Source organism: Diabrotica virgifera, chromosome 4 (genome assembly GCF_917563875.1).
Source record: "Diabrotica virgifera virgifera chromosome 4, PGI_DIABVI_V3a".
Classification (NCBI taxonomy): Eukaryota; Metazoa; Arthropoda; class Insecta; order Coleoptera; family Chrysomelidae; genus Diabrotica; species Diabrotica virgifera.
In genome coordinates this window covers 106,257,264-106,285,082 of record NC_065446.1, presented here as the reverse complement: position 1 = coordinate 106,285,082, position 27,819 = coordinate 106,257,264, and the positions used below count along the sequence as shown (strand labels likewise).

The 27,819-nt window shown below is 34.1% G+C and overlaps 1 protein-coding gene across 1 annotated transcript; it reads left to right on the top strand.

The window, feature by feature from the left end:
• The first annotated feature begins 378 nt into the window (after nucleotides 1-378).
• LOC114333329 (uncharacterized) lies at nucleotides 379-27,417 on the top strand. The gene is made up of 3 exons (XM_028283188.1): nucleotides 379-607; nucleotides 14,827-15,172; nucleotides 27,125-27,417. Exons 1-3 carry the CDS (start codon nucleotides 478-480, stop codon nucleotides 27,342-27,344), a joined length of 696 nt encoding a protein of 231 aa, XP_028138989.1. The 5' UTR covers nucleotides 379-477; the 3' UTR covers nucleotides 27,345-27,417.
• The last annotated feature ends 402 nt before the right edge of the window (nucleotides 27,418-27,819 follow it).

Below are 27,819 nucleotides of genomic sequence, written 5' to 3'. Positions count from 1 at the left end.
CAGAGGAATCAGTGGTGGCACTAAGATCCCGCAGGCCCCCCGTAAGGTTGTTCACCAGGCCCCCCCATCCATAATACTGCACGATCACCATCATAAATGCTTTTTTTCAAAATAACTTAAAAATGATTAGAGATACCAAAAATCTCAAACCATAAAAAAAGTAACTTTTTCTTAAGAGGCCACATAGCTTTGGTTGCCTAGGGGCCTCAAGATTCTTAATCCAGCACTGTGTACCTAGTAGAATTGGATTAAAAAAAGACGTTAGTCGCCATGCTCTATTTTCAAACGATCATTTATTTGTCGTACCAATAAATCAGGTAGGTATTTAACACCTCTTCATCTAATAATCCCTCTATAAAAAGAACTAAGCACCGACCCAGTCTTTTATACCGTAAATCGAGTCTGGGCCAAACATCGCTTCAGCAGAATTTATCACAGAGACAGTTGATAAGTTTTCATTGAGTGTGCCACACCGAAATGTTGATCAAGTCGATAATTTTGCTATTGTCTGTATGTTGGTGTGCCTACAGCGCCATCGCATCTCCTGTGTCCAAAAAAGAAGAAAAGCGTACCGAAGCCAACGTACTCTACGACCAGCGACAAGAAGGTAACCACTAATCACGCCGTAAATATATGCAATTAACATAAGTACTAATAAATTTTGATGGTAACTGTACCAATAAACTGATGGTACTATTATTCTTTTGTGTAGGTAGAATGTTTTGTTTCCATTTCTGTTTTCGTATAGGCATAGTGAGAGGAAAAATTATGGAATAAATTTATTTTTTCGAGAATGGGAGATTTTGTAGATAAAATCCGAAACTAGTCGATTTTTATTACTGAATTTTAATTATTTGGAAGTATATCGTACTACCGACGGCATCCATCTGGGCGTGATGACTTAATCGATGAATTTTAAATGAGAATAGAGGCCGAGTGCTAGCTCATTTGAAAGGTTTTTCAATTATCTATTCAGTAATGCAAACATTAACATAATTATTTATACAGGGTGGCCAAAAATTATTTAATTTTTGAATTAAGTATGGAATTTGTTTCATGTGTATGTGTCCAGTCTCTTTAAATTTCTGCTCAATTTTTCTAAAAATGGACTATGTGATAAGCGAATTAGGATATTTCATAATTAAATAAATTACATAGGTACTTCCTGTTGTGTTCTAGTTTTATCCCCAAATCCGACTATACCTAATTATATTTTGACTCTTTGTATTTCCGTTAATGACGCCATTATTTATTTTTTCTTACAATAAACTAGTCCTATAAGAAAATGCAAGGAACTTTAATTCAAGTCTGACTTAAGGTACTAGTACACTTTAGAAGAACAAAAATAATAATTCTGTTCAAGAATTTTTTTCTCAGAGCCTTTATTAAAAATGAACATAAAATTTTTTACATATTAATATCTAACTCTTAGAGAGTACAAAAAATATATATTTTTTCATTTATGCACGTACACTAATATTGTAGAGGGCGCAAAAGAGTAGGCCTCGAAAAATGATGTCGGACAGTTAATCTCAGGATTTGGATATCTGAAATAAAAAAATTGTACTGCATTTGAAAAAGGAAGGTTTCTTACGTGACAATTTACCACAATTTGACCAAATAATAAACAATAAATATTTTTTAGCCATGAAAAACTAAAGGAAAACAGGCGATTTTTTCACAAAAATTTTTCAAATATCCCTATAATTTTTTTTTGCGGAATTTTTCACTATCGGCGGTAAATTGTCACGTAAGAAACCTTCCTTTTTCAAATGCCGTACGAGATTTTTGTTTCAGAGATCCCAATCCCGAGATTAACTGGTCCGCCATCGGAACTACTTTTTTTCGAGGCCTCGAGTTTGGCGCCCTCTATAATCTTAGTGTACATGCATAAATGAAAAAAGATATATTTTTTCTATTCTCTAAGTGTTAGATATTAATATGTAAAAAACTTTACGTTCACTTTTGATAAAGGTTCTGAGAAAAAAAGGCTTACTTTTGGTCTTCTAAAGTGTACTAGTACCTTAATGTTCCGAAATCTTTGCTTAATCCTTTCGGCCCCGTCGGGATACATATGTCCCACTAAAGTTTAAAAATATTTACTGGCTCAAATAGGTCCCGATTTAAATGTAGTTTTGCTTTTGTGGTATTATTAGTGCAAAAGCAAGAAAATAAAACTGAATTGACAACACTGGGTGACTTCCGGAGTTAATTACAGATTTATTTCCACAAGTTCTCGACGTTTTAATACATTAATATTCGCTTTTTGCCATTTTCATCGAGATTTTTGAACAGTACGTGAATATGTTTCTGCATTTATTTCAGTGATACACCATATTCTAAATATGGTATAGTATTTTGATAGAAATATTCCTGATTTTCTAGGAATAACCCTATTGGGACAATACTATCCCAGTGGTATTTTTAAGCGGGACGTATTTAACCCATTGGGTTTTTTTGTAGTGTGTTGAAACGAGGGTTTTCTGAAAAGGAACTTCAATTTTTAGCCGATTATCTTTCAGATATTGAGACCGTTTTGAGACTGATGACGACAGCGATAAGAACTATGAGACAGAGAAAACAACACTTGGACCCTTTTTTCATAGGCTGCCAATGGGATATATACGTTCCAGTTAACAATACCAATGGGACACATATGTCCCGTCTGTCAATGTCAAATCTAAGAAAAAAATCTTATGCAAACCTGTTTGCGTAACCTAATTAAGTACATACAAAAAAGCTCAGAAGTTACGAGTTCAACTCCGTTTATTTAAGTAAAAAAAGTGGGGCTGAAAGGGTTGAATTTGAAAATCGATTTAGACTTTTCGCTATATTTCTTTCCAGTTTTCAATATTTAGGCGACTAGTATGGAGATTTGTTTTTGTTGTTTAATGCTAGGTAGGTAGTAGAAAAAACATCAGTACTAAACAGTAATTAATATCCTTCTTCAAGTGTTCTAATAATAGCAGGGGTGTTATTTGACAGGGTCAGGGGGTATTTGCCTCTTTGACCCTAAAAATGGCTCAAAAAATACATTTACAAAAAATACATCAATTTTAATACTATAGTAAAATGAAGCCCCTGAATAATAGACAAAATTAGGGACTAATTTGCTCCCCATTTAATTCAATATTTTAAAAAATCAATGGGGATGATCTAGATCGCCGATCGACCACAAACTTTACAAGATTTAAAAAAATATTAGGTTGGAAATTCGTAATAATTCCAAAAATGATTCAAAATATTTAAGATCATTTAAATAATATCAAGTGGCAGGTGGGTGGCAGTTTGAACATTTGTCAAATAAATATTTTTTTATTTTCTGACAGCAGTGAAATGTATTTTGTATTAAATAAATTGCAATATTACAAACATACTTCTTCTCTCAATTAATTTATTTCAAAAAAAAATTGGCAACTGTGTTTAAATAATTATGTTATTGTTTATATTATTGAATAGAGAATTGAATAATCTTGCAAATGAGCTACCACACGATCCCTAATTCACATAAATCGTCGTCCATAATTTTCTCCCCCACTGTATATTCTTACTAATGTCATAGTTTATTTATAAATTTTTCTGCTCATACCTTAAGTTCCTTTAAGGATCAGTGGTTCGCTCAGAAATCTGAGTCTGAGTTTCAACAAAACGTTCAGAAGAAGACTTTATTTCTTCAAATTTTTGTACATTGCTAATGAGAATTTCGAATTTGTTCAAGTATTATTATTTACTTTTTATTTACTGACACAACGTTTGCCATAATTTTGTAAGTTTTTTTATTATAAAGGGTGCCTCGAAAATAGCGCGTTCCTTAAAGGTATAGGTAGAAGGCACCATGTAGAGCAAAAAAGTCTTACAACATTTTTTTCTAAATGCAACCGTTTGGCTAAAAAACCAAAATACATTTTGGTATGCAAATTGAAATCTGACAACTATGTATACAAAAATCTAAACATAGACAATCACAATTCAAAAATAGTTGTAGCATTTTAACCATAAGTATTTACATTAAACCCTGTCTTCATCCTAAACAAACAAACAAATTCTTGTTTTGTTGGATTTTCAAACATGGGGTGGTACAATTATTTTGCAGGTGTACATGTCTGACCTACATTTTTGTGGTGTCGATAAACTAAATCACAAACAGTTCTTGTACAGTGATGCCAAATTAGTTAATTTTATGAAAATAAAATTTCGCTTATAATATGGCGAAATTGTAATTTTTTTTTTTTTTGGAAACGGTAAACTTGAAAAAAATATTATAGGACTTTTTTGTTCTACATTGTGTATTATATAAATTCCTTAAAGGAATGCACTATTTTCGGGGACACCCTGTACAAGTATTAAATATACCCTGTATAAGTATTAAATATCCAGGGTGTTAGTAAATAAGTATGAAAAACTTTAAGGGCTAATTTTACATGAAAAAATAATGCCGGTTTGCTCTATAAACGTATGTCCGCAAATGCTTCGTTTCCGAGATACGGGGTGTTGAAATTTTTATTTCAAACTGCCAATTTATTTATTGCTCTGACACCGGTTAAGCTATGAAAATGAAATTTGGTGAGTTTTAGGAGGTAGTTATTGGGCATTTTTTGACATACAATTAAGAATTTTGTATTCATCATTGGCGCGCCTACGGGTAATGGTCTGAATTTTTTTAAAGAAAAAAATAGTACGTCACTGATATATTTCGAATTAAAAATTATTTTTAAATTCCACGTCTAATTTATTATAAAAAACCTTTCTTGACTGTTTTCATATGGTGCACCGTTTTTATGCAGAGAAATAAAACATATTGACACATATTTTTCATTTTTTAATACATTATCAAGAAATATCCAATATAATAATACCTACTAAACGGGAACAATAACAAAAAATATTACTAATAAGATTTTAACTAGTTGCAGAGCTACAACAAATGTTAAAAATGACATCCTTTAGAGGTTACAGAAGAATTTTATATTCATCATTGGCGCGCGTACAGGTAATGGCCTGAATTTTTTTAAGAAAATAATAGTACGCCACTGAGATATGTCAAATTAAAAATCATTTTTGACTTGCTGGTTCAATTTGTGGCAAAAAATCTTTCTTGCCTTTTTTTCATATGTGCGCCGTTTTTATGCAAAAAAATAAAATATCTTAACGTTTACAAAGTATTTGAACGTTTCTATGCATATGGAAACTACCTCAAATACTTTTTAGGCGTTAAGTTGTTTTATTTTTTTTTTTTTTGTATAAAAACGGCGCCTCGTATGAGAAAAAGGGAAGAAAGATTTTTTGTCGTAAATTGAACGAGGAATTCAAAAATGATTTTTAGTTTGACATATCTCAGTGGTGTACTATTTTAATTCAGACCGTTACCCGTACGCGCGCCAATGATGAATATAAAATTGTTCTGTTACCTGTAAAGGAATTTATTTTAAACATTTCTTGCAACTTTGCACCTAGTTAAAATCTTATTAGTAATATTTTCTGTTATTGCTCTAGTTTAGTATTATTATATTGCAAAGGCGGATCCTGGGAGGGGGCCATGGGGACCATGGCCCCCTCCGAGAATTTAAAAAAATATAAATTTGAATATTTGCAGTTCAAATGTTCTTAGTTTCAAACACACATATATGTACAAAGCAGAGGATAAATATGTCTTCTAGACTAGAATTGAACAAAAGCAGTAACGGAAGCTTAAGCTTAAGTAACGGAAGCAGTAAAATGTTGATAATTTTACAGAGTAGCGATTGTTAGAACTACCTTGGCAGCTGTTAAAATCGTATCAATTTCCACATTCTCTACACATACAGAATAAAAAGAAATGAAGCGAAAAAGGAGTTGATTGGTACTTTCGCACATTCAAAAGAGATTGTTTTGCAAGCATTGTTCTTTATTTTTCTAATGAAAAATATGGTCACAATAAAGGGATGACAGCCCAAAGCCTTGTCACTAAACCTTTATCATCTTTCGCCAAACTCATGGGCAAAGACGGAAGCATACAAACCCATGAATAAACATCATACCGCAAGGAGTTCGTTCAGGTTTGGCCAGATTTTCTACAAAGTTATCGCAACCCGCAAAAGTCAGTCATTAACCAGATAGACTCTCAGAGGTCTAAAGAGATACAAGAAAATTGAGAAAGACTATGACCAATAGTAGATTCTATAGGGTTCTTAGGTCGATAAAATATTCCTCTCTCTAAGAGGCCATCGTGATAATGGCCCTCTGCTTCTTTACGAAGATGCTGACCTAGCAATGAGGGAAATTGTTAAGGTTTAAAATCGCATCAGGAGATAAGACTCTTAAACAACACCTATCCACAGCATCTTCCTGAGCAACATACATTAGTAGCACCATTAAAAATCAATTGATAACACGTTGTGAAGAAATAATTGAACAAGTAATGAATCAGGTTCAAAGTGTAAATTATTACTCTGTCATATTTTACGAAACGACCGACGTATCACACATGGAACAGCTTTCTTTACATTTGAGGTAAATACACAATAATAACATTCGTGAAGACTTTGTCATTGTTCATTGATGCTTATGAGAACATAAAAATAATTAGTGAAAATCAAGAAAGAGAAGAAAAATAAGGCCTGACAGGAGAAGCATTGGAAAAAATAGTATTAAACTTATTGAAATAACTGCACTTGGATCCGAAGAAATGTGTATGAATCGGTACTGACTTTAAAAATACTTTAATAACGTTAAGTTTTGAATGTCTTTATGGGCCCTCAAAAGTGATTAAAACCCGCCATTGTAACCCTAATTTTTAAAAATTACCCCCAGACCCCCTGGTACTCCTCTCCAAAAAAAGTTCATGGCCCCTCCCGAAAATTGGTCCTGGATCCGCCCTGTTATATTGGATAGTTCTTGATAATGTTTTAAGAAATAAAAAATACGTGTCAAGATGTTTTATTTTTCTGCATAAAAATGGTGCACCATATGAAAAAGGGCAAGAAAGATTGTTTATCAAAAATTAAACGTGGAATTTAAAAATAATTTTTAATTTGAAATATCTCAGTGGCGTACTATTTTTTTTTTCTTTAAAAAATTCAGACTATTACCCTCATGCGCGCCAATGATGAATACAAAATTCTTAATTGTATGTCAAAAAATGCGCAACAACTACCTCCTAAAACTCATCAAATATCATTTTCATAGCTCAACTGGTCTTAGAGCCATAAATAAATTGACAGTTTGAAATAAAAATTCCAACACCCCCTATCTCGGGAACGAAGCATTTGCGGACATAGGTATGTTCACAGAGCAAACCAGCATTATTTTTTCATGTAGAATTACTCCTTAAAGTTTTTCATACTCATTTACTAACACCCTGTATAATAACCTAGTTTTATACAGCTGACGCCGTTTCATGCATCCTAATTTCCAGCGTTTTTTTAGTTTTTAAATCTCTGGCTGTCATATTTCATCTTTGACATTGACACCTTCTCTCCAGGACCATCTTTGTCTACCTCGCTTTCTTCTAGAGTCATTTTTTTTGTCATCTTATCTCAGGCCTTCTTCTTCTCATTGTTTGATTTGCGTGTATAGAATAAATTGCTATGTAGAAATGCTATCAATGAGTGTCCCCGTTTAGGATTTAGTCCTCTTCAGGGTTTGTAGTGAATGTAAAATGTAGCCGCAAAAGCAAACAGTCCGAAAAACACACTGGGGCCAGTGTCGTATCCTGGTGTTTCTGGTTTCCTGGGTTATGCCGGACGGTGGTGTCCAGAAGGCTAAAAAGGCAACAGAGAAGAAAGTTTGATGGAGTTGTTGTTGGTTCCATAGACATTTACGTGTACTGTCCGTGCTTTTCTCTCGACCAGTCTCCCTAGAAACCCTTGTACAACGACAGGCGAACCTGCGTCCCTCGTCGGCGGTCAGGAGGTGGCTTTTGAGCGCAGCGTGGACAGTGAGCGTTCGAGTGGTGAAAATAGTTGCGGCTATTTTCTTGGGACGAACAGGTATAATTGTGCAATGAAGTTGGGAAAAAAACACCTTCTCTGCTCTGCAGGTGTCCATACCAGTGTGATCTTTTGGCTTCAAGTGTGTCTATTATGTATATATAATTTAAATTTATCTCCTAATATCTTCTTTCCTTACACTATCAAGTCTTGTGAGCCGGCAACATCGTCTCCAATACTTCATTTCCATGGCCTTAATTTTTGACTTGTTTCTTTGATTTATATTCCAGAGTTCAGCGCCATACAACCCAATACTTTCTATTATTGTTTTATAAATTCTTCTTTTATTTTCTTTTGTGATTTTATTATTCCAAAAAAAGTCCATGTAGCTGTCTGGTGGCTGATAGTCTAAGAGCTAGTGAACCTTTTGACTAACGGTCGTCCTGTAAGGCTAGAAATTTGTAGAGTGATAATTCATAGCACACCAAAGCTAAAAACCATGACCTGGCAGGCCTCAGCGGTGCACGTGTATCTACCAGGTGAATCGAAAAGTGCAAATTTAGGGGGTAAAATAAACTTTCTCCTGTAAGGTTTAAATTTAAGTATGTGTTTGAGTAAGTCATTTAAAAGAAATGTGTAAAATGACAGGCGATTCTGAAGAGCATAAGACCTTGCCAGGCGAGGGGAAAGATTGGGGGTTTTTCCTAAATTTATTTTTTTTGCATCGAACAAATTTTTTTTAAGTTTTTTGAATCATTCCAAACAGAAAAGGTCTTTGGTGATTTTTCTCTTAAGTTAATAGTTTTTGTTATATAAGCGATTGAAAATTTTGAAAATTGCGAAATCGACCATTTTTAACCCCAAATCGGATATTTATCTAAAAATTTCAAAGTTGCCAAGGTAGATAGATATTCTATAAACATTGATTGATGAAATCCCAAAGAGTTTTTTGCAATACAATATCGGAAACCACTTTGTTTTTTAATTGCTAATCAAGCGGACGCTTCACTGTAGTATAAGTGAGGACGTTTGAGTTGGCATAAATTCATTATCTCGAGAATGAGCAAATTTCAAGAGCAATCCTCAGACAGGTCGATTTTTATTTTTAAATTAGGACTTTTTGGCATATATATAATACTAGTGACGTCATCCATCTGAGCGTGATGACGTAATCGATGATTTTTTTAAATGAGAGTAGGGGTTGTGTTATAGCTCATTTGAAAGGTTATTTAATTCTCTATTCACTAATATAAACAACAACATAATTATTTATACAGGGTGTACAGAAATTTTTTTTTATTAAATTAACTTTGATTAAATTTGACAAATAGAAGAAAAAATTTTTTTTGTACACCCTGTATAAATAATTATGTTAATGTTTATATTGCTGAATAGAGAATTAAATAACCTTTCAAATGAGCTATCACACAACCCCTACTCTTATTTAAAAAAACAATCGATTACGTCATCACGCCCAGATGGATGACGTCACTAGTATTATATATATACCAAAAAGTCCTAATTCAAAAATAAAAATCGACCTGTCTGAGGATTTCTCTTCAAATTTGCCCATTCTCGAGATAATGAATTTATGCAAGCTCAAACGTCCTCAATTATACTACAGTGTAGCGCCCGCTTGATTAGCAATTAAAAAAAACAAAGCGGTTTTCGATATTTTATTGCAAAAAACTCTTCGAGATTTCATCAATCAATGTTTAAGGAATATCTGCGTACCTTGCCAATATTGAAATTTTTAAATAAATGTCCGATTTAGGGTTAAAAATGGCCGATTTCGCAATTTTCAAAATTTTCAATCGCTTATATAACAAAAACTATTAACTTAAGAGAAAAATTACTAGGGACCTTTTCTGTTTGGAATGATTCAAAAAGCCTAAAAAAAATTTGTTCGATGCAAAAAGAATAATTTTAGGAAAAACCCCTAATCTTTTCCCTCGCCTGGCAAGGTCTTATGCTCTTCAGAATCGCCTGTCATTGTACACATTTCTTCTAAATCACTTACTCAAACACATACTTAAATTTAAACCTTACAGGAGAAAGTTTATTTTACCCCCTAAATTTGCACTTTTCGATTCACCTGGTAGATACACGTGCACCGCTGAGGCCTGCCAGGTCATGGTTTTTAGCTTTGGTGTGCTATGAATTATCACTCTACAAATTTCTAGCCTTACAGGACGACCGTTAGTCAAAAGGTTCACTAGCTCTTAGACTATGATCTTGCTTGGCCAATCCTTCTTTTTCTTAGAGTACCGTGCCCAAATTTTAGGCGTGGGTAACTTCCATGAGAAATGATGAGTTACGGCGAAGGACTGGAATGGAAGACATAATAAAACGCATTACGAAGTTGAAGTGGAAATGGTCAGAACACGTCGCAAGAGAAAGAGAGAGAGAGACAGCAGATGGACAAAGAAGATTTTAGAGTGACGGTCAAGGGCAGACAAGCGAAGTCGTGGAAGACCACCTACCAAATAAACCGACAACATTAAAAGAATAGCGACAAACTGGATTGCAGCTGGTGAAGACATCTTGAGGAGGCCTATGTCCGACAGTGGACAAATTTGGCTGTGTGATGATGAGCTTCCATGACAATTTGTCGATATTGTTCTCGATCTTGCGCGGCATGTAACAATTCATCTGCTGATAGGCCAGTCAATTGACGAAGGTTTCTGAACCATGAATGTTTCTTCCTATTAATTTCTCTCTTTCGCTCGATCTCTCAGTTGAGTATTAACTGCAGTATCCAGCATTTGCCACCAGGCTAATCCTGGAATGTAGTTAGTTGTTATTCCCTGCCTTTGATGTTATAGTCGAAGCAATAAACACCGAACCTCAAAAAAAATGACAAGACGAATCTTAATAATTCTTTTTGCATTCGAATCGTAAATGCGGCAGGAAACTTTGTAAACCAAAGCCATGATATAATATTGAAAAACTGCATACAAAAAATGCATTCTTAAAGTGCATCTCAAACAGACAATAAAAAAAAATTCAGAACTCGTCAATTATCGGCGGAAATGAGTTCAATTTTGTTACTCGGGGATTTTTGGGGTCGCTGAAAACGAATATGAACTCAAAAGTGATCTCCGGAGTACCTGGTGCCAAGGGTACCTACTGATGACCTCGTTATTAAAATTCATTAAAAAATTAGTCAAAAATCATTACTCGGGGGTTTTTGGGGCCGCTAACGACGAATATGACATCGGAAGTGATTTTCAGAGACCTGGTGGCCAGGGTACCTACTGTTTAGCTCTCTTGTGGAGTTTTCGGCAAAAAATTTATTAAAAAATTAGTCAAAAATAATTACTCGGGGTTTTTGGGGTCGTTAACGACGAATATGACATCGGAAGCGATCTCCGGAATATCTGGTGCCCAGGGTACCTACTTCTTATGGAGTTTTCGGCAAATTCATTTAAAAATTAGCCAAAAATCATTACTCGGGGGTTTTTGGGTCGCTGACGACGAATATGACATCGGAAGTGATCTACAGAGTACCTGGTACCCAGGGTACCTACTGTTTACCTCGTTTTCTGGAGTTTTTGGCAAATTTCTTAAAAAATTAGGTAAAATTCATTACTCAGGGGTTTTGGGGTCTCTGACGACGAATATGACATCGGAAGTGATCTCCGGTGCACCTGGTGCCCAGGGTACCTACTATTTATCTCGCAACTAATGATGTTTGACTAATTTTTTAATGAATTTGGCGAAAACTCCAGAAAACGAGGTAAACAGTAGGTATCCTGGGTACAAAGTACTCCGTAGATCATTTCCGTATATCATATTCGTCGTCAGCGACCCAAAAACCCCCGAGTAATGATTTTTGGCTAATTTTTTAATGAATTTGCCGAAAACTCCATAAGAAGTACGTACCCTGGGCACCAGGTATTCTGGAGATCGCTTCCGATGTCATATTCGTCGTTAGCGACCCCAAAAACCCCCAAGTAATTATTTTTGACTAATTTTTTAACAAATTTTTTGCCGAAAACTCCACAAGAGAGCTAAACAGTAGGTACCCTGGCCACCAGGTCTCTGAAAATCACTTCCGATCTCATATTCGTCGTTAGCGGCCCCAAAAACCCCGAGTAATGATTTTTCACTAATTTTTTAATGAATTTTAATAAGGAGGTAAACAGTAGGTACCCTTGGCACCAGGTACTCCTGAGACAGGGCCGTAACTACCATTGGGGCAACCAGGGCAGTGCCCCGGGGCCCCCGGCCAATGGTGGCCCACCGAGGCCTCCTTTTGGTTGGCTGTGCATAGATTTTAACGAGGAAAATAAAAATATGTAATTTAAAAGCCGATATCAACGAAATATTTTCAAATGACACAATTTTAAAAAGACAGCAACATAAAGTCTTAATTTTCACTGGGGTTTTTCGACTAAAAGGCAATTGGAACAGAACAATGGCCCTGAGGCCTGAGCTAATCTGGGACCCCCGAGACCTTAACATAAAATTTAAATTATTAGTTAGGAAATTAGTTATTTCGGCGTAACAAAACCGAAAATGCCATTGGAAGAGGGGACCCGGGCTAAGCTGGTGCCCCCGAGACTTTTCGTAAAGATATAAATTGTTGCTGAGTAAATTAGATATTTTGGCGAAATAAAAATTAAAATGCAACCGGAATATGGAGCCCCAGGTCCCAGCCCAGCTACTTTGTCTTAACCAATTTTCCCAGACCACATCTAGTATGGTTAACTAGACCCAAACCCAGACATCCAAAGTGAAGTTATCCTCCAACACCAAATTGTTCTATATGGTCCACATAATGTTCAGAAAAAAGTCACACCATTTCGAGCATCGGGTTTGAGGGGGAGAGGGGGGAGAAATCGGTAAATTCGGAGTTATTTACGTTTTTCGTCAATATTTCTAAAACTATGCAGTTTAGCATGAACAACCTTCTATACAAAAATATTCTACATTAAATTTGAAATAAAAAAGGTCCGATGCATAATCCTTCTAAAATGAACGGTTCCAAAGTTACGGAGATAATATATTATAATTGGTCCAAAAAAAGGCCTAACCCAAACATGAAAATTAAAAGTTTTCCTCCAACACAAAATTGTTCAATATGGTCCACATATTGTTCAGTAAAAAGTTACACCAATTTGAGCGCGACCGGTTTGGGGGGGAGATGGGGGAGAAATCGGTAAATTAGTAGTTGTTTTACGCTTTTCGTCAATATTTCTAAAATTATGCTTTAGCGTAAATTATGTTCTACACACAAATTTTCAACATAAAATTTAAAATAAAAAAGGTCCAATACATAATTGTTATAAAATCAACGATTCCAGAGTTACAGAGGGTGAAAAGTGGAGGTTTTCGATACTTTTTATATTTTTTGGGCAATTTATAATATTATTACTGACGAAAGAATTTTTTTTGTAAATAAAATTTGCTATTGCAGGGGCCAATGGTATGTTAGTGATAAGCCCTTGAAGAAACGTCAACCTCACCACCCAAAATCATCATCAATTGTCCAAATAATATAAAAAGTATCTAAAACCTCCACTTTTCACCTTCAGTAACTCTGGAACTTTTGATTTTATAAAAATTATGTATAGGACCTTTTTTGTTTTAAAGTTTATGTAGAATATTTTTGTATAGAACATTGTTTAAGCTAAAGCATAGTTTTGGAACTATTGACGAAAAACGTAAAATAACTACTAATTTACCGACTTCTCCTATATCTCCCCCCCACAGGACCCTCAAAATGATGTAACTTTTTACTGAACAATATGTGGACCATTTAGAACAATTTGGTGTTGGAGGAAAACTTTTACTTTAGATGTCTGGGTTAGGCGTTTTTTTTTGACCAATTACACTCTACTACCTCCGTAACTTTGGAACCGTTCATTTTAGAAGGATTATGCATAGGGCCTTTTTTATTTCAAATTTAATGTAGAACATTTTTGTATACAAGGTTGTTCATGCCAAACCGCATAGTTTTAGAAATATTGACGAAAAACTTAAAAAAACTACGAATTTACCGATTTCTCCCCCTCTCTCCCCCCCCCCCCAAACCCGACGCTCAAAATGATGTGACTTTTTTCTGAACATTATGTGGACCATATAGAACAATTTGGTGTTGGAGGATAACTTTCACTTTGGATGTCTGGGTTATGCCATTATTTGGATCAATTTTATCATACTAATCTTGGTATGTGAAAGGAACCACATGATACCACATTTTGAAAAGAAGGGTAATGGTAAGATAGAATGAGCACATTAGGATCAGTCCCACCACTGCACTGACCAGCTTCACTGACTGTGTTTGGCTCACATTGCAGTTGCTTAAGGCACCTTAAGGTGCATTTACGTTTGCTTGGTAGTTCACTTGGTTATTCGTTCGCTACAAAGTAAGACCATTTACATTATAGCGTATGAACGCATTCGTTGATGATCCGTCCACAATGTCAGATACAGATGAAGATGTATTCATTAGCGCTGCTAATTTTATAATTATTGCAAGACATGCTGAAAAACAAAGAAAGAAGAGAGTGTGGTGTTCACACAGGAGGGAAAATGCGTTTTCAAGGGGTTAAATATCAAAAAATTTTCCGGACCCTCCTTGCGCTGGGGGGTAGGGGGCACCCAGATTACGTTTGCCCCGGGGCCCCCGACATCGTAGTTACGGCCCTGTCCTGAGATCACTTTTGACGTCGTATTCATTTTCAGAGATCCCAAAAACCCCGGGTAGCAAAATTGAACTCATTTCCGCCGAATTGTTGGCTTTCGGATTTTGCTCCGGCGAATAAGTACTCGGATTTTTGTATACTGATTATGAGTCCCCATTTTCGAGCAAGAAAAAAACAGGAAACATTCTGTCGGCTCTACTGCCCTTTCAGCGAGCCTGAAAACAATTATAATGACTTTTAATCTCTTTTTCTCTTTTTTATTTCAGGAGAATGGAATGTTAGAGCTCACTTAGATAACTTTCTTATCATGATCGTTCCAACACAAACAGTTGCGACAGCAGCCAGCCCGAGTCTTCTAGATTTCCTGTCAAAATCTTTACCCAAAGGAAGCCACATCAAGAGAATTAAAAATTTCAAAAAACATCCTGTCTCTGAATTACCACAAGAAAGTCAAGCTTTGGAGACACAACATTTTATAGAATCCAAGACAGCACCGTACCACGTTGATTTAACCAAGCCTAGTGCTGATATTAAGCCAACACCCAGTGATGATGTTGTTTTAGCGAACTCACCCAGTCTTAAAGTGATCAAGCCTGAAGGGAAACTTAAGAGGTAAGTACAATATTTGATCATACCACAAGAGCATTGGGTTTTATTCCGACAGGTTGAAACATTATTTTGACAATGTGTATTTCTTCTTGCGAAGATTTGCCCTTATTTTCTATTGCCTCTTCTGTTTTTTCTATTGGTTTAGCTTCCCACACTCTTTTCACTTGCATCCCTCAATTAAAACGCGGTATCTGCAAACAAATTGAAAATCGAGTTTTTGCAATATGTGGTTTCCTTGTGATCTTATTTATGCTTCTGCAAAGTCTGAAAGCCGTATCATTTTATTTACTGCCAAAATAAACAGATTGGAATATGCCGTCAACATATATAGAGTCCTGAAAAAATAACTTTAAATTAAAAATAATAAATGATACTTATCTAATCCTGTTGAAAATAAAATTGCATAAATTAATTTTAAATAACAAATTTAACACATTTTTAAATCGGATTTTTTTTTATTTAGCTAATGCCTCGACAACTAATGGCCATTGGCATGGTAGGTACGGTAATTTTGAACAGTTAGGTACCTAGTGTCATGTGTAGTGTGTGTGTTGAGTAAGTGTCTTGTTACTTTGCAAAGTCGACGTCATTGTCTTTGCAAAGAGACGCTAATTGTATCCGAACGTCTGCGGTCCCTCCGGTGAGTACCGATCCCACAAGGACAGAAACTATATTCATTTATTAATTTATAATAAATGAAAAATCTCTGACCCTGGTGAGATTCGAACCCACAACCTTTCGGATTTTTTCGATCCAAAGGCAGGCGCTCTTACCACTGAGCCACGGAGGGGGTGTTAAATCGGAATTGATGACATTAATTAAGGCAGATAGTAACACTTCTCGTGGAGTCAACGCCTAGCTGATTTCTTGGCTTTGTTATTATATAGTTTGTTAGTACATATTGTTAAAGCTGCTCTTGAAAATAGCATTTTCGCAGGTACAGTTATTCCTGGCGTTCCGAGGAAATTCTTGGCCATTTTAGATAGTGACGGGTAGACATTTTCGTGTCTTCTCCACCAATAAAGTAGGTATATTCTCTGAATCTTCTGACCTAGGCTCATTTAAGTATTTTTCAATTGCATACCTCCAATATTGTAAGTTATCATTATCAGCTTGCTTAAATAGGTAAGAAATATCTAAATTCGTTATCTTCTTTTTTGGGACTAAGTGCTCTGGTATTGGATTCTGTAGATTATTCTGCGATTTATTAAAGTAGTTAACTTTAAATATTTCTTCAAATTTTTGTACTGCCGCTGATTGTAGAAGCTTTCCCCAAGATAAAGAGGAAAATACCTCTACTTTATGCCGAGGATCCAAAATAAAAACTATACAGTCTATTGAATAAAAAAAAGTATTTGCTTATACTTCCTCGTATTTAAGTATTTACTTAATAATAATTAAAAAAAGCATTAAAGAAATGACTTTATTCAATTACTATTAAGTAAATACTTGTAAGTAAAAGCAAATACTTCTTTTTATTCAATAGACCCAGTATATCCAATTAGTTTTGTTACAGTGTTTCAGTATTTTATCTCTTGCAGCTTAAATGCAGTAAATCAATTGCTCATCTTCAGCGTCTCTATCAATGTTATTATCAAGTTCATGAGCCCATATTTCCAGTTTGTCTAAAAGTAAATTTATTCCAATTACCACCAATGGGAGTGTGCAATATTTTTCCCCTTGGAGTATTAAAGAAAGTATTTTAAAGCTGCTCAGATAATGACAAAATTTACTGATCAGAACCAATTCTTTATCTAATATCTTGCAATTATTTAGATTTTCGATGTTATCGCAAAATATAGATAAAGCATTTTTACACTTAAACCTCATGTTAGCATCTCGAAAGTTGAATGCAATCTTATAAGCACATCTAATTTTGGCATAGTCATCTTACAATTTATGGCCTCGCAAGCACTGTTAATTTTAAGTTGCATTTGCTCTTGTTTTTGATTTTTTTATAAGGTATTTAATTTTACTTACAGGAGAGTTGAAATCTAAAGCAGTATCATTTATATCAGGGGTTCTCATGTGGTACATGTACCACTGGTGGTACATTTCATTAGGTGCGGTGGCACACAAAACGCAAAACCACAGCCAAAATTCAGCATATTTGTAGTTAATTAGATTATCTACATCCATAGACACTTCAGTTAGGTGGTATTAAAAATAATTATAAGAATTTTGGTGGTACATGGCTCAAAAACATTGAAAACCACTGATTTATATCATTTTCTACTTCGATTTCATCCTCCAGATATTCAAAATCCTTCTCGATGTCTAAACTGCTTCAATTTGGTTCATCAACATTTATGAAATCCTGGACAGCTAAGTTTAGAATATATGCGAAACATAGAAAATGCTTATAGACAAGGCGAAAACGGCGGGTTCGTTGGAAGAAATATTCTCATGAGATTTTTTGCATAATCACATTCGTGAGCCACCCCAGAATAAGGTTCAAGAAGTCGCCCATGCGAAAAGTTGTCCAATTTTTTTAAACAATTTTTTTAATCAAATTGCAAAAATCAATATTTTCGGCCCGGACAAATTTTTTTTTAGATTTTTCGGACCATTCTGGACAGAAAAGGTCTCTTGTAATTTTTCTCTAAAGTTGATCGTGTTCGAGTTATAAGCAATTTAAAATTTGAAAAACGCGAAAATTGCCATTTTTTAGACTTAGTAACTCGGTTAAAGATTATTATTATGAAAGTCAGAAAGTGACTAAATCAAATTTAAAGCCCCCCTTCATGATCCTGAAGAAATTTGTGTCATTAATTTATTACTAAGCTGTTATTTTTATTTATTATTAATGAGGGGTAAGATCGTATTGACGCGACTGTAAATGTGAGTGCGAGTGAGATGCGTCATTGGACTGCCTGAATGGCATCTCTTTCGCACTCATCATGGACGGCCGCCTAACACGTGCATGGCGCTCATTATTTTTACTTAAAAATAACAGCTTAGTAATCAAATAATGACAAAAATTTCTTCAGGATCTTGTAGGGGGGGCTTTAAACTTTGATTTAGTCACTTTTTGATTTTCATAGTAATAACTTTTAACCGAGTTATTAAGCTTTGAAAATGGCCATTTTTTGTTATTTTCAATTTTAAAATGCTTTTACCTCGAAAACTATCAACTTTAGGGAAAAATTATAAGAGACCTTTTTTATCCAGAATAGTCCAAAAAACCTAAAAAAAATTGTCCGGGCCAAAATTATTGATTTTTGCAATTTGATTAAAAAAAATTATTAAAAAAAAATTTGGACCACTTTTCGCGTGGGCGACTTCTTGAATCTTATTCTGGAATGTCTCACGAATGTGATTAGGCAAAAAAATCTCATGGGAGTATTTTCTCCAAAGAACCCGCCGTTTTCGCCTTGTCTATTATTTTTGTAGTCAAAACCGGGAACTAAAGTTTCCAGAGAACGTATCATTGTAAAGTTAACAGCCGCATTATCAGTTGTCACACCTTGAATGAAGTCCAGCACATCATAAGATTTTAGCATCTCAAAGAGAATATGTATGGCTTCCCTTAGCAGCCACAAAGTCTAAAACAATTGACTGAATTTAATAAAAAGGTGACCTGGGAATCACCGGACCGGGTAATCAAAAAATTTCAAGATCTTGGATATAGGATGTCAAGAAAACGTCAAGACAAGATTTTTTAAAATATCTTGATTTTTTCTCAAGACAAGACAAAAAGTTGTTATCAAGACAAGAATTCTTGTCTTGTCGACCCCTATTTCTGAGTCTGTCTGTCTTCTCTCTCCTATCGTTCTTCTGAGGTTTTTCATCTCTGCTGCTTGTATCCTACTCTGGTGTATTCTGTTTAAGATCCAATTTTCTGCTCCGTATGTCAATGATAGCCTAAATATTGTTTTATGTATTGTCATATGTTTCCCTGATATTTTTTGCTGTTAAGGAATCCTCTATTTAGTACCTGAAATAGTTTTCAATATTTTCATATAGGTACTCTCTAGTCTATTATTGAGATCGTCTTCGATGCTTCCTTCCTCTGTTTTTCATTAATGTACCCAGCTATTTGTACCTATATGTTTGTTTGCTTTATTTTTTGTTAATCTATCTCTACTTTGATTAGGTCATCCGTGTCTTTCTCCTTGTTATTTTCATTATCTGTGTTTACTCTGTATATACATTTAGGTTGTATTTGTTTGCTTCTGCATTCCATTTTTTAAATTGTGGTTCAGTTTTCCTACTGTTTCGGCAAATAATACTATGTCATAATACCATGTCAACTCCTTGCATTGTTTCAAATGGTTATGATTGTATATTTTGTATTCTTATTTTATGTATTGTTTTCATAAGTCTTCGCTTACTTGTTTCTTTTTTAGGTTCTCCCATATAGTTTTTTTTCGATTTATGCAACTGCTTTTTCCATGCCTATAAAACTTACGTATACTTATTTATTTTTCTTTTAAGGCTTTCTCTATTACCTGTTGCAAAGTGAAGATATGGGCTTGTATGTTATGTCCTTTTCTGAATCCGCTTTGTACGTTCTTTAGTTTATGTTGTATTTCTATCCTAAATTTTCTTTCCAATATTATTTCGTATAGTTTTGTTGCGACACATAATAGGGATATGCTCCTATATTTCTGGCAGTCTCCTGTGTTTCCCTATTTATGTACTGGTACAATTATTGCATATGGCCATTCTCTAGCTAGGTAATATTTTTTGCCTCCATATTAGATAAACGATATACCATAATCCTTTCTTTGCCTTTTCTCCTATATATTTCATGATCTCTGGACTTACTTCATAGTTCCCAGGAATTTTTCCAGTCTTTATCTTTCCTACTGCTTCCTCTAGTCCTTCTCCCTATATAGCTTCTGTTTCCTCCGTGTTTTCATCTGATTCGCCAAGTGCTTTGTTCTCATTTTCATTTGCTTTTATTTGCTCTAGTTCAACATTTGTTCAAAATCTTTCCACTATATCTTTGTCATCGGTTAATATTTTTCCGTTCTTGGTCATTATTTGTTTTAGTTTATTCCTTTGTTGCTCGTAGGTTTTTCAGTGTTCTATAAAGCAATTTTACATTTTATTTACTGTTTTCTTCCATTTTTTTTTTCAAATTTTTCCCCGATTTTTTTTTTCATTTTTTATTATTTCTTTAACTTTTATTGTCTATAGGTACTTTGTATCTTTCATATTTTGGTTGTATTTTGTCATGTAAGTATTGTAACAAGTTTTACTGTAATAACTTACAATTATAATGAAACGAGCGGTTCGTATTTATATATGACCAGTGCCAGATTAACCATTAGGCAGACTAGGCGGCCGCCTAGGGCCCGTGCACTTGAAGATGCCCGGGTTTCGCTTAAATACATTAATTAATATTGACTTATTTAAGCAGTAACTTGAAAAAATGTAAAATGTTATATAAATCAAATAGGTCTAACGCAAACAAAGAAAAAATATAATGGTTAATTTATGACTTCCAATCACACTCAGTTTTTTGCTTTGTCTTCTGTCAATATGTCTAATCATTCTCTAAATTTGGTAATCAATTTTGCAAGCAAATTTTGCTAAGAAGTTGTTAATTATTTTGGTATGGTTCAAGAAATATTCGTTTTTTTTTTTCAATTTCTAGCCACCGATGGGTCTTATAGTCCATTTACTCACGGTAAAATATTGCAAAACCTCCGGATTTTATAGAACCTTTGGATTTTAAAGAAGAGCTTGGATTGACATGAAATTTGGCATAGGTACAGATAGCTAACATGTCAAAAAAAATGGATATTGTGCCGATGTGTGCTTTTGCTCTGAGGTTAAACCCACCTCTTTTCGGGGGTGAAAAAATATACGGACAAAATACGTCCGGAAGTAGATAAACTGACTAATTCTAAACAACTTTTGATCAATAGAGTTTTTTCACTAAGTCAATACTATTCTAGGGTTTTGCGAGTGAATATATTTCGACAATTTTCGACAAAAAAAAACGTTTAAAAAAAACAAAAATAAAGCTTTTTAACACTAAAGCTTCGGTGAGTTTTCACCGAAAAGTGCTTCATTTTTTGGTTATTTACGTTGAAAAATAAATTCGATTTGGAATTTGTCGAATAAGAATCTACTTTTCATTAGCTCTCTGCTTTTCATACTTCACACATACTTCATTTTTTTTACTTTTCTATGCCTAGGTACGCTATATTTTTCCTAAGAATATTTTTTCGATAAAATACTTAATTTTTAACTTATTTGCTAAAAACCGAATAAAAACGTGTTTTTTGTGGAAAAATGAACATATTCACTCACAAATAACTCGAAAAGTATTGACCTTGTGAAAAAATTCTATAGAACAATAGTTACTTAGAATTAATCAGTTTATCCATTTCCGCACTTATTTTGAACGTATGTTTTTTCACCCCCGAAGGGGTGCACTCATCCCCAGGGCAAAATCACACATCGGCACAATATCACTTTTTTTCTTGTGAGCTATGTGTATATGCCAAATTTCATGTCAAGCCAAGCGGTTCTTCTATTCGAAGCAAAAGCCGTAAGTAAATGGACTTTAATGACAAGTTGTTGCGAAATATCGGTTAAAAGACTAGATGGTGAGCTAGATTTGATGCTGTTAAATCAGTACCAATGTTATATAGGAAAATGAATAAGTACCTATCAAATAGACGAAAACTTGAGTACTTGGGCATGTGATGAGAGGGCAAAAATACTCAATATTACAACTTATTATGCAAGGCAAAATCCGAGGAAAGCGAAATGTGGGAAGACGAAGAACTTCCTGGCTTAAGAACTTAAGGGAATTGTTCGAATGCAGTGGTGCAGAGCTATTTAGAGCGGCAGTCAATAGGGTCCGCATTGCAATGATGATTTCCAACCTTTGATAGAAGATGGAACTTAAAGAAGAAGAAGTTCTGTTAACCATTATGTAGTCCAAAATTTTACAACGTTTTAATGCTGCTAGTAAACATTAAAAAATCCATCTATTTTATTAGTCTAGGCGCCAAATAGAGGTCACCGTGTCCTTTTCAATTTTGATGGACAAACTCAACGGTTTCTTATGGATTTTTTTCTGCTGATTACGAATTTTGAGGGTGAAATTCGATCGGAGTGGTCAAAATATTGTTATAAACAATTTAATTGTTTATAAATTGTTTATAAGGCTCTGGCGCATAAACTAAAAGAGATAAAAAAGAATGTTTCAAATAAAATTTGTTCGTTAATAAAAAAACAAAGAAAAAACGTTTACTTCACTAAAATCCACCAATTAGAACTCAAGATATTGTAAAATTAGTGCACAATGCAAATTGCAAATTGCAAAATAAGTATTTTTCGAAGCTTTATCGATCGTAACTCGGCTTCTGCGCATGCAAATGAGCCTTAGAAGGTCTCATTTTAAAGTTTAATGAATATGCTTCCAAACAAAGTTGTTAAATTACTTTGTCTTCATTTGTTTTAAAGTTATATCCGTTTAAAGTTAAAATTTTCTTTAAAAAATTGTAAATTAATTTGTTTATAAGGGTTTCAAGCAAATTTGAGCTTGAAACATTTCTACTTTAATTAACAATAATGATAGAAGAACTCAAAAGGAACATTTTGAGCTTAAGAAAACGTTCATATGTTTATTTTTGGCCAAGATATCGATATTTTAATAGCGCGCTCTGAGGCGCGAGATTGACTCACCGCGTAAAGGTTCACGAGCAAAGAGCTTATTTATATGAGGGCGGTTTGACAACGTCGACTGCAAGGTTTACCTGTTTTACTTGATCTCACCCTAATGCCGCCTTTGAAGTTTAACCCTAATACCAAGAAAACAGGGGAAAAACAGGTAAACCGCGCAGTCGACGTTGGCAAACAGCCCACGTATGGACAAGCCCTAACTTCTCGATGCAAATTATAATTTCTATGTATATTATATACGTTATCTTCATTTTTCATTTTTGAAGATCCTAATAAAATTTTATCATATAATCTTTATAATTAACTCATCATACTGTCCCTCGTATCACCTTTCATTCTATTTATTTTGTCTTCTATTTTTTGTACTAAATGAGAAAAAAACCATTAAAAACTAATATTTCAGAAATATAACTAAAATGTAAGTTAATATTATTTATTAATACTATTTTTACAAACATTATCTTTCATGCATATGCATCGAGTTATACAGAGAATCTCAGCTTTTTTACATATGCATAAGTTCTTAGAGCAATTTTTACAGTTACATGGTGGTACTAAGTATGTTCTTGTGGGCAGTAAAACTAAAACTTTCTGGGGCTTCAGAGTCTAATTATCTAGATGATATCCATATAAAGTGGATCTAGTTCTTTTGCAACATCATCAAGGCACGTCAATTGTGTGTATGCCGCCACAACATAAATGCTCGTCTTATATGCAATGATGATGCTGTAAAAGAACTCGATGCATTTTTATATGGATATCACATATTGGCTCATTTGCATGCGTAGAAGCCGAGTTACGATCGATAAAGCGTCGAAAAATACTTACATACTTGACTGTGAGCCGCTTTTGCGCCTCATAGCGCGCCATTAAAATATCGATATCTTGACCAAAAATCAACTTACGAACATTTTAAAAAGCTCAAAATGTTCCTTTTGAGTTTTTCTATCATTATTGTTAATTAAAGTATAAATGTTTACAGCTCAAATTTACTTGAAACCCTTATAAACAAATTGATGTACACTTTTTTTAAGAAAATTATAACTTCAAACGGGTATAACTTTAAAACAAATGAAGATAAAGTAAATTAACAAACTTTGTTTCGAAGCCTATTAATGAAGCTTTAAAATGAGATTCTCTAGGGCTCATTTTCATGCGTAGAAGCTGAGTTACGATCGATAAAGCTTCAAAAAATACTTATTTTGCAATTTGAAATTTGCATTGTGCACTAATTTTACAATATCTTGAGTTCTAATTGGTGGATTTTAGTGAAGTAAACGTTTTTTCTTTGTTTTTTTATTAGCGAACAAATTTTTTTCGAAACATTCTTTTTTATCTCTTTTAGTTTATGAGCCAGAGCCTTATAAACAATTTATAAACAAATAAATTGTTTATAACAATTTTTTGACCACTCAGATCGAAATCCACCCTCGAAATTCGTAATCAGCAGCCAACAATCCATAAGAAACCGTTGAGTTTGTCCATCAGAATTGAAAAGGACACGGTAACCCCTCTGGCGCCTAGACTACATCAGATGCAATTATTTTACTTAACTTTTTATAGCAAAGTAACAGAAGTAAAAAAAGAAAAATGATCTTTTTTACATTGTCGTAATTTATTTTTGGAGTAACTACTTCCCAAAACAACATAAATATCTGTAAATTTGTTTTAAGTAAATGGTCGCTATAAAGGGGCCTACTTCTTATGGCCGCCTAGGGCCCCATGATGCCTTAAACCGTCACTGTATACGACTTGATTTATTTATACAAATTTACTTTACAAATTCTCGCTTATAACTAACCCAAAAAATGCCGCGCTTCACTTAAATAGGGAACAGGTCCTTTTCTAGAAATGTCTACCCATCTATAGTGATCTATAGGCCTGATGAACATTCTGCTGGAGCTTAGAGTATGGAAAAATTTTTACCGAGTAAAAAATTTTCCATACTCTAAGGGCGGTCGCTTCTGTGACATCACGCCTACTATTATCCGGACGGTTGGAATTCTTTAGTCGTGAGGACCGTTTATTGCGCCGATTTGAAACTCTTTCGTTACAGTATTTTTTCCACATTTTTTTTCTTTTCTTTTAATTTGATTTTGACCTCCCTGTTTCACTATGGTAGCCGTTTCACTGTTTTATTGTTTCTTGTGATCCCACATACTTGCTTTACTGCATTTTTCATAGCAGTTTTTAACCCTGCTGTCCCGTTCGAGTCAACTACACAAATGTACTGTTCGGGTCAATATGACCCAACTATGGTTTACGCTCCTTAATCGAAATTAAATAAGCTAATGGTGATAAATAAAACTTTATTAACAAATAATTAATGGTTAATTAAACAAAAACTATGTTGTTAATATAAATTAAACCTTATTATCAAAAATAAAAGGCATTTGTTTCTTTTAAAAAAGCCTGGTAACAAATATCTACAAAAATTTAATTCAGTTTACAACTGGGACAGTAATAAAAAGAATGGATTTTACAAATATGTTTGTGATATATACAACATAATAATTAGTCTTGTTATCGTTTTTAGGGCAAGTTTATGGTGTGCTCCTTTAGCAGGAGGAGTTAGATTCTCCATAGACGGTTCACTAGCATTTCCATCTTGTTTACTTGTTCCTGCTCGTGTCCTTTTTACCAGTTCGTGAGAGCCTTTAGTTATTGGTATATTCTTTTCTGGAAATGATGACTGGTTTCATTAGTTTTTTCCCAATTCCTCAAGAAAAATTCGCCGTTTTCCCAATTTATTGGTATTCCATTGGATATTTATTGATGCCCATAACACGGACGCGTTGTAGGTAGAGATGTCCAGCAGATTAGAAAAAACAATGATTGGCCAGCGATTTATCTCTTCTCACATGTATACGTGCCAACAAGCTAATCTAGAGTATCCACTGCTCCCTTATTGGAATTGTAATCTAAAATAATTTGGGGCTTTTTCATTTGATGGAAGTGATGCATAGTGCATCTATTCATGATGCAAAGTACTCATGAGAACAACATTATTATTATTTTTAGGAATATTGTCAAAAACAGTGGTATCTTGCATGAAGCAAAAAAGACGAGCTATGAACTTCTTTATTCGCGATTTTTGCTGAAAGCTCCGGTTTATTTTACTTATAATCCCCGGCATTGTATCTACTTTGTTTTAGAAGGAATTGTCCTAAGTTTTACGATGTAAAAAGTTATTACACGTAATATTGTGGCCTTCCTAATTACTACCTAAGTCACACATCACACTGTATAGATCTGCAATTTCAGAGCATAAGAAGTTTTACTGTTCATAATTACATAAAACCCAAACTTTTGTGCCATACTTCGCTGGCTTGCTTGAAATGTACCATTTGAAGGGAGAGCGACCTCTAAAGGCAACTAGTTGCTTATCGATGGTAATATTTTCATCAGGGTTAAAAAATTTTGGTACATTTTCTACCCATGTTTCATAAATTTTACGTATTGCAGCAAGTTTATCAAAACGTCTCCTATCCTCTCTAGTAGTTTTGTTATCAAAACGTATTACTTTCAAACTTTTTGTAAATATATCAAGCGACATTGTTGATTGAAATATACTACGATCCTTTTCTTCATTCCACAAACTTTTAGTTGATTCACCATGGGACTTATAAACTCGAGCTCAAAATAAAAGACCAATGTATGCTTGGAAACAAACTTTATTCATGTCTTTCCAGTTGGTTCCAAAGACATGCTGTCCGTCCATGTTGGTCATATTTATAATTTGGTTTGCAACATTGTCCAGATATACTACAGTTTATTTTTCAAGTTTTAGCTTGCAGAAACCTGTTTTTATTTACAGACGTATCCGGCTGACAAACACACAGGTACTGCCAATATAGAATACTGCCAACTTAACACACATACATAGGTAATTTTTAGCGGTTTAAATACGCGGGTCATATTGACCCAAAACGTACTATAGGTAACAATTTCATTTTTATCAAAAAATTAGGCAGTTGATTGTTTATCTCATATGCAATTTAAAGACATCATATTAGGCAATAAAGTCACGAAACACCAAATCGTTACTCCGCGTAATAATTTGTAAAATAAGAAATAAATTATTTCTTGGGTCAATCAGACCCGAACAGAACAGCAGGGTTACCATCAGCAAATGCATAATATATTATATACTACACAAACAGATATTTTTAAAGCCCTTCTATTCGCTGTTGCCAAATTTGAATGTTGTGGACTGTTGATTACGATGGCCATGACTAAAGGCAGCAAAAAATAATACAATTAAAAGTATTCATTATAATTAATTTGTTTTTTTTTTCCTTTTAGGTCAACAAGATTTGCAAGAACCTACATTATATCGATTCCTTCCGAAACAGAGTACATTTCAAGGAAATACGCCGAACCAAAATCAGCGCTTAGGAAACACAAAAAAACTATCAAAGAAAAATCAAAAGCAGAACTGAAACTATTGGGATCAGAACTTGAGCAGTGCGGACCTGGAATGGTCAGAGATTCCTATGGAGTATGTACTACTCTAAAGCATTAATTTATACTGTGAACTTTTATTTATTTTCTATTGTTAGTGATATTTTAAATTAATAAACAAATTATTAAAGTTATTATATCATACTTATTACCCTTTCCCTTCTTTCTTTTTATTATCCTGGTCTTTTATAGCGTTTTCTGCCTTCCGGTTCATACTACCGGTCGTTCCATTCGTCAGAGTGAAGGTTCCTTTCCGACATTACATTCTGAATGCCACCTAACCAGTATTGTTTCGGCCCTCCTCTCTTCCTTCTTTCTTTTGGTATACATATTAAAATTTGTGCACCCCAGGCCTCGTTTTTCTCACCTATCTTTTCTAATAAATTTATTTGATTTTTGTCCATTTTTTTATTTGTATTAAATTCAATTCTAAACGTATTCCATCCATTACAGCATTTAAAACTCTTTGCGCTTTGCGTTTACGTGCTTTTTTGAAAAAATGACTTTTGGGTGCAAATAATGAGAATTTTTGTATC

Excerpts from the sequence above, each read along its gene's own strand:
- LOC114333329 (XM_028283188.1), top strand. The coding sequence starts at position 478 with ATGTTGATCAAGTCGATAATTTTGCTATTGTCTGTATGTTGGTGTGCC. Across the intron at positions 608-14,826 it reads CTACGACCAGCGACAAGAAG|GAGAATGGAATGTTAGAGCT; the intron begins GTAACCACTAAT and ends TTTTTATTTCAG. Across the intron at positions 15,173-27,124 it reads CCTGAAGGGAAACTTAAGAG|GTCAACAAGATTTGCAAGAA; the intron begins GTAAGTACAATA and ends TTTTCCTTTTAG.